General features: G+C 34.3%; 1 protein-coding gene across 1 annotated transcript; it reads left to right on the plus strand.

Annotated features, from left to right (window-relative positions):
- Window positions 1–1773: 1773 nt before the first annotated feature.
- si:dkey-247k7.2 (uncharacterized protein LOC797677 homolog) lies at window positions 1774–5360 on the plus strand. The gene is made up of 4 exons (XM_058747206.1): window positions 1774–1992; window positions 3643–3761; window positions 3932–4059; window positions 5013–5360. The coding sequence occupies exons 2-4, from the start codon at window positions 3692–3694 to the stop codon at window positions 5142–5144; spliced, it is 330 nt and encodes a 109-aa protein (XP_058603189.1). The 5' UTR covers window positions 1774–1992; window positions 3643–3691; the 3' UTR covers window positions 5145–5360.
- Window positions 5361–9149: the final 3789 nt, after the last annotated feature.

Consider the following 9149-nt stretch of genomic DNA (forward strand, 5'->3'; position numbering starts at 1 on the left):
CTGCCTTAAAAACCTGACAAGTTAGGTTAACTCAAACCGTTTGAGGCAACTGATTGCCTTAAAACATTTAAGTTTCTTAAAACTAACAGTTATGAGTACTCTGAACTTATTTCAGTTGAGTTCACTAAATAAGATGCCCGACAAGTCACGCTAACTCTAACCGTTTGAGTAAACCGATTGCCTTAAAAACTCAAGTTAGGTTAACTCAAACCGTTTGAGGCAACTGATTGCCTTAAAACATTTAAGTTTTTAAAACTAACAATTATGAGTGCTCTGAACTTATTTTAGTTGAGTTCACTAAAATAAGATATACACTGCAGGACAGAAAGAGAAACACAAGAACAACAACTGACTTTAGACACATGCTTAGATGAAATCAACTGAAATGAAATACATTAAATCTCAAGATCTGATTAAACAACACCACAAACAGCATCACCAGCTCCACTTATTAATAACCAGACTGACTTTATTTCTGTCAGACATCTACAGAAGATCTTATTGAGAATTAACTAAGGTTTAGATGTTGATTTATTGTTTCAATTGAAGTAACCATGTTAGAGATCAGTGTCTGCTTTAGTTGGGCTCTTGACCCTTGACTTATGTGTTAGTTGTTTTTTTTGTTTGTTTTTTTTCCCTGATTGTTGTAACCATGTGTTCCTCGAACATATTTGTTACAACTCAAAAGCCCAGTGAAAATGATCAGTAGTTGGTTGTTATATATTTATAGTGCCAATCATCTATTAGTGAACTGATCTCATTGAGAGTGAACATAGACTCATTGTGTGTCTAATCTCTGATTAAATGGATGTTGTATTGATTATAGTAAAAGTGATTCTAAGAGCCACTGGTTCTGTGACAGTCAGTTAATAGAAAGGACTTTCCAAAGAGTTTGTCCACAAAAAGTTTTAATCTATGGAAGCAATTAGACTCACACAGACATCAAGAATCAGCTTATGAACCTCAACAATGTTGACCATTAAAAAAAAATTAAACAATTCTGCAATGCATGCTGGGTACTAGCATAGTACAAAACTCATCCATGGCTCCCAGCATGCATTGCTGCATGATTCTTTTTTATTTATTTTTTAATGGTCACCATTGTTGAGGTTCACAAGCTGATTCTTGATGTCTGTGTGAGTCTTATTACCACCATACATGAAAACATTTTGTAGACCAACTGTTTGGAAAGTCCTTTATATTAACTGACTGTCACAGAACCACTGGATCTTAGAATCACTTTTACTATAATCAATACATTCATTTAACCAGAGATTAGACACACAATGAGTCTATATTCACTCTCAATGAGATAAGTTTGCCAACAGATGATTGTCATTATAAATATATAACAACCAACTACTGATCATTTTCTCTGGGCTTTTGAGTTGTAACAAATATGTTCGAGGAACGCATGGTTACAACAGCCAGAAAAAAAGAGAAAACAACTAACACAGAAATCAAGGGTCAAGAGCCTAACTAAAGCAGATTCTGATCTCTAACATGCTGTTTGTGGGGTTGTTTAATCAGTTTTTGAGAGATTTAATGTATTTTATTTCAGTTGATTTCATCTAAGGCTAAGTCAGTTGTAGTAGTTCTTGTGTTTCTCTTTTCTTCAGTGATTCTGTTTGTTAACTGCAGGTGTTCATCACTAATGCTCAATCAGTACTTAATTAATCACTTAATTACTTAACTGCAAGTTTTAAAACTTACATGCTTTAAGCCAAGGGGAATTGGCTTACTAAAACGGTTTGAGTTACCCTAACTTGTTGGGTTTTACAGTGTACAGTTTTGAATAATATGCTGATTTATGGACAAATTCTGCATTATTTTTTATGATCAGGAACAAGGAAGAACATATCAACAAACCTTTTATCTCCCCTCCCACTCTGACTCTGTGAAAATGGGTGGTGATATGTAAATCACACATTTCTAGTATTTCTCCTCTCCTCGTTCAGAGCAGTAGGCAGTTTCTCTTCAGACTTGATTCAGGTAAGAAGCACCTGCACTCATCTACTATTGCTCTTATACTATTTTTACTGTCATACTGTTTTCAAAGTTCAGCTCCAGTGTTCACTATAAACATTATTGCTATTATTGCTTATTTTATTCATTTAATTTTCAGTATGATTTTTGATCAGCTCTGTATATATTGATATGTTGTGATTTTACATTTACATGCTGACTTAAGAGATTAATAAAATACCACTGCACAATATCATAATTTAATATATTAGGTCAGTTTTCAGATATAGAATTACAACAACATATCAGGTATCACAAAGTGACACTTTCTAATAATTTAATAAAAATATAATTCAAATGTCTACAATGTCATCCCAGACTAGTTTAGGACTCAATGTTGATTTCTAGTAAAAGAATATTTACATGTTGATAGATGAAAGACTTTAAAAATATACATTCAACCCTAAAATGAAAATTGTGTCATAATTTACTCACCCTCTTGTGGTTTCAGACCTGTGTGACTTTCTATTTTCCGTAAAATACAACAGATGTTAGCAAGAAGACACTCTCAGTCACCATTCACATTCATTGGATTTTTTCCATAAGTGAATGGTGATTGAAATGGTCACACTGCCGAACGTCATCTATTTTTGTTTCACTAAAGAAAGACATTCACGTGGGTTAAAAGTAATTCAGAGAAATTTGATGAACTATCCTTTTAAATCTTTCACTTTGCCAGTATTTATGTGAAAACCCACATGAGCTCTGTCACTGTGGCTGGTATTTTAAAGTTCAACAATAGCTTGCACAACCGGATCGACAGCTCAAGCAATACTCTTCAGTGAGCATTTATAAAGACTTACACGTTTGCATTCTTTGCAAAATGATTGTATTAGACTGATGGAAAGATAACTAACTGAATGAGCCACTGAGTATTCAATGAGGAAATGAGGGTGTAAAACCAGCTTATTGTTCCCAAAAACAGATTAATATTGCAATGTTATTTCTGTAAACTCAAAACTAGGTTTAATATCTCTATATAAAACTGACTTGAGGTTTGGTCCTGACTGTAGATTGCTGTGGTAACCTTAAAATTGTAACTAAAACTTATAGCAGGACTTAAAGACGAAGAGGAAATAATGGCGATAAAGTTCATCTCACAATCATATAAGCTTTCTTAATGTTATTAGCTCAAATATAAAAGTAGCTGTATATTTTCATGCCTATTAAGATAAAGCTTAAGAAAGCAAATTACTATTACCTGGAGAACATTTACTGTTAGTTTATGCATATTTTTTTCTATAAACTTTGTTAAATAAACCTGATGAAAAATATTTACAGATTAAATTTTTTTTTTTGAATAATGCTTTCCACATTCAAATATTGTTCTGAAACTATTCTTATACGTAAGGAAAAGATGAACGCATTTTTAGTGTCATGATTAGTAGAATTAAACAAAAATAGTATCAACTGAATAAAAATGCGTTAAACATATTTAATTAATATCTTAAGTTAATACATGCATTTTGACAAACTAATGTTTACAAAAAATGCGCTCTCTCTCTTTTTATGGGAAACTGACACACACTAAAAACAACAATTCAAATATTGTGGGATATTTAAAATCCACATATAGTGACAATATTATCAATTCTCTCTTGTCTAAATTTTTTACAGTCTCTCCTCGTCAGAGTCTCCGTCTTGTTCTTGCGAAACATCTGCAACAATGGCACAATTTGGCCATGTGGTGGCAGTGTTGAGCTTGTGCCTGCTGGCTGCTGTGGTGAACGCTCAACGTGAGTGTCCAATAACAAACAGTTCTCTCTTCACTGGAGATCATACAGACCTATTTTTTTATTCATTTTTTAAAATTCAGATTTCAGTGCATTGCCGTGTCATTTAATCATGATATCTCACGTTCATATGGATCTACAAACTTTTCCTTTGCTTTCTTTTTCTATGATAGAGAACACCCCCCCACCTCCTCGTCTAGGACATGAGATCTGCACATACTACACTCAGGGTGGGACCCTCCTCCTGGACGGGCCAAAGGTCTTTGAAATGATGCTGATTGAGTTTGGACGGGCAATCCAGGTCTGTATACATGTACTTTTCTTAACGGCATAGTTCACCCTAAAAAAGATCCTCATGTCGTTCCAAACCTGTAAAACCAAAAATCTGAGAGCTTTCTGACCCTGCATAGACAGCAACGCAACTACCACATTCAAAGCCCAGAAAGGTAGTAAGGACATTGTTAAAATAGTCCATGTGACATCTGTGGTTCAACCTTAATTTGATGAAGCTACGGGAATACTTTTTGTGTGCAAAGAAAACAAAAATAATTACTTTTTTCAACAATTTCTTCTCTTCCGTGTCGGTCTTTGCCATGTGTTTACGACAGTACCATGACGCATGTGTGCGGTGCTGCTGACTAACCCTTTAACTGACCCTCAAGTTCAAAACCTGTATGAATTTCTTTCTTCTGCTAAACACAAAGGAAAATGTTTTGAAGAATCTGGGTAATACAGTTGGTGGTCCTCACTGACTTCCATAGCATGGATAAAAAAAATACCATGGAAGTCAATGGGGACCTACAACTATTTAGTCAACCACATTTTTCAAAATACCTTCTTTTGTGCTCAGCAGCAGAAATAAATTAATACAGGTTTGGAATAACAGCATGTTCATTTTTGGGTGAACCATCTCTTTAAATCAATTAAATAGATTTTTTTATGATGTTTATATAAATGGGGATTGCTAAGGTGTCCATGAAAAATTTGGGTAGTGGGTAGAAAAAAGATACCCTGACAAATGAACACAAGTAAATATTTTCCAGATAATATTTTAATTATTTGTTCTATCTTTAGAACAATTACAATATAAACTTCAGCTAATTAACTTTGGAAAATTCATGCTTAATTATTTTATTGTAAAAATAGGTTTTTATGCATGAATATCTTTATAATTTAGTTTATAGGTTATATTTTGGTATCCTTTACATAAAGTGTACACCATACACCATTATTATTCTCTGTCTCTCTCTGTAGACCCTGAACCCTATGGTGACTCAACAGTGGATGGACGAAGTCGATGACGATCACGACAAACGCCTCAACATGGCAGAGTGTGCCAAACTCGTCCAGAGAGTCTCTGATTCTGTTCAGAGGCCTCCGCAATAAAGTCATTTCGACTGATTTAAGTAACTTGTACTTGCGTATGGAAATATATGAAGAAAAAATAAGATCTCACAAACACAAACACTATGTAGGTCAGTAGCTTAATCTCATATAATAAATACTATAATGTATCACTCAAAATCTAAATAAAGCTATGTATTGTTTTAGAAATTACTAAACATCAGTCAAAAATGAAGAAATAAAATTGTCAAAAACACAGCTATGGTGTCCTACTGCAGAATTCTTACATGTTGTGCTTTTGTACTCTGTGGCTGTTGATAGCAATGAATGCAGGTAAAACAATAAAATATCTTCAGTGACTACCACCCACAACATAATAGTCTAGGTTTAAAGGTTTTTAGATTAGCTAAAGTTAGCATCGCCATCTATCGACGTGGATTAGCAAATCGCTAATACTTGTAAATTTAATTAAAGAGGTTTACAAAATTAATTAACTTACCGGTCCAACGAAGAAAGGAGAAACTTGGGCATCACTATTTTCTCTGTCATCAAATCTTTCCACCTTGTGTATGCTGTAGCAATGTTTTTTTCTGTCATCTGCCTTAAGATCTTTTCTGCTTCTTCAGCAGCTCAGATTCTCTTGTCGTCTCCGCTGGTAAGCTTGATAATAAAGTTAAATTCTTAATTTTTGCTCATCTACACTACCAAACTAACAGAAGAGGCAGCCATGGAGTGAGGGTTTTGTCCGTGGTTTAGTGAAAAACCGCATTTAACTCGAATAGGCCTAATTATTTCAAAATGGTGAAATACACTGCAAAAGGTGACACGCACCATAGATAATTAAACACTTTTTATAGAAAGCTATTATGAGAATAGTCTTCATCTAATGCAGATGACTCTTCACAAAAACACTGAGTTCTTACTCTGCTAAAAAAAACAATAGAAGCCCAATAGAAACCATCACGGATTTAATGGTTTCCATTAAAATACCATTAGCTTTTTCCAGTAAAACCATTACAAAATTCCTTTTTTTTAGTGTGTTTTGGGCATTTTTCCAATAGGATTTAACATCCCACCAATAGAATCCATCACATACCAGTAGACACCATTATAGTTTCCATTAAAACCAATACAATTCCCATTAAAACCATTACATTTTCTATTGTGTTTTGGGCATTGTTCTATTGTTTTTTTCAGCAGGGTAAATGGACAGGTCACCCAAAAATGAAAATTCTGTCATCATTTACTCACCCTCAAGTTGTCCCTTCTTAGGGGAAGAAGTTATTTTGAAGAATGTTGATAGCCAAACAGTTGACAGTAGCCATTTACTATTTTTTTCCTCCCTTAAGAAGTCTAGCTACTTCCAACTGTTCATGGTCACAGTAGTGAAACATTAACAAAGACGGTACATCTCAATGGTGTAGTATGCATGCATCACCGTTTACTCAGAGGTCTCTTTCAAACTCAAGTTGTTTTTTTTTGGTAAACAGCGATTTGTGTGTTGACAATGTAACAAACTTGAATCATATGGAAAATCTGTGTAAGAAATTATCCTCATGTGAAATTCCAGGAAAATTGCAAATTCCTATTGAGATTAAAGCATTTCACCAGTGGAATTTCACCATCCAAAGGTAAATGTGACCATACCCTTAATGTGTAAAACTTTTAAAATTAGCATCAAACTATTAAAAGCACTTTTAGGCAAGGTGATGAGGTTTGGCTGGTTAGAGCAATCTAATCAGGCTGATGTCATAATCTGATTGCAAAAGGCATCTATCCATTGACAGCCATTTAAATGTATCTGTGTAGGCAGAATAAATTCTTCCACAAGCTGCATATAAATCACAAATACATTGTTCTATTATAGTAGATATGTTACCGGAGGCCAATTTTTTTTGGGGGGGGAGCTCTTAACAGTTCAATTTGTTTATTTTTTTTCACAGTTTGCTGCTTGGACGTCACAGCTCACAACAGTCACTCAGCAGCTGCCATTAAAATAAATAGTGCAAACGATACAGTACAGACAAATGAAGCAGGTAAAACTTGAAATAGCAGCTTGAATGTTTTGAGTCTGCGTAGTGTTGCTCATAAATGCCTGCCTAAAGCAACTGCACATGAAACGGAGAGTGAGAGAAGATGGTGAGACAGTTGGACAGGAGAAAAACAAAGTCACCATTATAATCTGTGACCTTTGACCTAACCTGTTTTACTAGCAGAAGTTTAACCCCCTGAAATCTATGACAGAGGTCAGCAGGTGCCAAAGGGGTGTTGCCTGTCTGTGCCTGTGTCTTCTGCTCTCTGTCTCACGTTTATTACTTTTCTCTATAGTTTTGAAGAATGGAGTCTATCTATTAAAAACATGTCGGTACAACTTGTGGTGCTTTTGGCATCTTTGTTAACATCTACAGTTCTGGCATAAAGACAGAAGCAGACAGATGTGAACAAGCAGGAGACAGAGATAATTAAGGCTGTTAGGAAAAAGGAGACCTGAATGAGATGAAAGTTAACAGAACAAAAGTGATACAGGAGATGAGAAGGGCTGAAGGAAAAAAGGAGAGAGCAGCACATTCCTCTTCCTCTGTCTCTGCTTCCCTTGTTGGGGCTCTTCAAAACAACAGCTGGAGCTCTCACAGGTGTGTTTTACTTGCTGAAAGCTGAAACATATGAGCTGACATTGCACGCACGCACGCGCACACACACACACACACACACACACATATGCCAGCATGCTGATGCAGCAAACACACACTACTGTTTTTCAGAGTTCAGCAAACAGAAGTTTAATGTGCTCCTTCTGCACATTTATAACATTTATTTGGATCATCACTGAGATACAGCAACAAGAAAGAGATCTTAAGTCACTGATCTTAAAACTGTGTGTTACAAGGCAAAAATATCAAATAAAATCTGCAGTTTCTGCAAACACATTATGCTGGAACTGTCTTTATTTTTCCTAGCCATTTTTTGCATTTAGCTTTTACTAGCTGGGCACAAGATGAAACAGTTATTAACATTATAAACCTAGCAAAGTTTTTGTTTTAGTATATTTTCATGTAGTGTACATTTATGTCACAACATTTGTGTTATATTACCTTGGCCTTCAATTTCAGAAAACTAGTTAACACTGTTGTGTGGGTGTTTCTACCACAATGGCTGAGGGAGTCGCAACAAATTTGACATCTACATTTACATTTATTAATTTAGCATTAATTTTTATCCAAAGGGACTTTAAAAATGAGAAATACAACAAGCAATTGATCATCTTTCTCTTTTCTGACCACCATAATCAGTGTTGGGAAGGTTACTTTGGAAATGTGATAGGTTACAGATTACAAGTTACCCTATTTAAAATGTAATAAGCAGTGTAACTATTTCAATTACTTTATTAAAGTATGTAACTGATTACATTTGATTACTTTTCTAAATTTCTTAAGAATGTTTTCAACTATTATTCATTTTCAAACATTTAAACCAAGCAGTGTTAACCTTACAGTAGAACTCAACACTGATTACAGTAAGACTCTCCGGTAACACTTTATTTTAAGGTGTCCTTGTTACATGTATACTGTTATAATAACAATTAATTATGCATAATTACATGCAAACATCCCTAATCCAAGCCCTAATCCTAACCCTAACCATATAGTAAGAACATGTAGTTAATTAATATTACTCAGTACTTATATGTATAATTACACTGTAACAAGGACACCTAAAAAAATAAAATGTATCCGACTTTCCAAATCCTAAATCACTTGAATTAAGATTATAATAATTAAATTTTAATGCATAGCCACTGCAAAATCAGACCTTAGTTGTCAAATGTAAAGTTTATTTTAAAATGTAATATAAAATTGTAATATTTAAAATAAACTGGATATATTATTTAATATGACTCAATCAACCTGACTACATTTGGTTACACCAATTAAAGTCTTTTAAGGATTAAATCAATTAGAAATAGATCCTTAAGGAGCCAGTTACACAGTACCATGTTTCCAGCACAGACAAAACTTATTGATCAAGTGTATATAAGAACCACTGAAA

Source organism: Onychostoma macrolepis, chromosome 16 (genome assembly GCF_012432095.1).
Source record: "Onychostoma macrolepis isolate SWU-2019 chromosome 16, ASM1243209v1, whole genome shotgun sequence".
NCBI classification, from domain to species: Eukaryota; Metazoa; Chordata; class Actinopteri; order Cypriniformes; family Cyprinidae; genus Onychostoma; species Onychostoma macrolepis.

Coding starts and splice junctions, on each gene's coding strand:
- si:dkey-247k7.2 (XM_058747206.1), top strand. CDS start 3,692: ATGGCACAATTTGGCCATGTGGTGGCAGTGTTGAGCTTGTGCCTGCTG. Junction 3,762..3,931: donor TGCTGTGGTGAACGCTCAAC/GTGAGTGTCCAA, acceptor TTTCTATGATAG/AGAACACCCCCCCACCTCCT. Junction 4,060..5,012: donor AGTTTGGACGGGCAATCCAG/GTCTGTATACAT, acceptor CTCTCTCTGTAG/ACCCTGAACCCTATGGTGAC.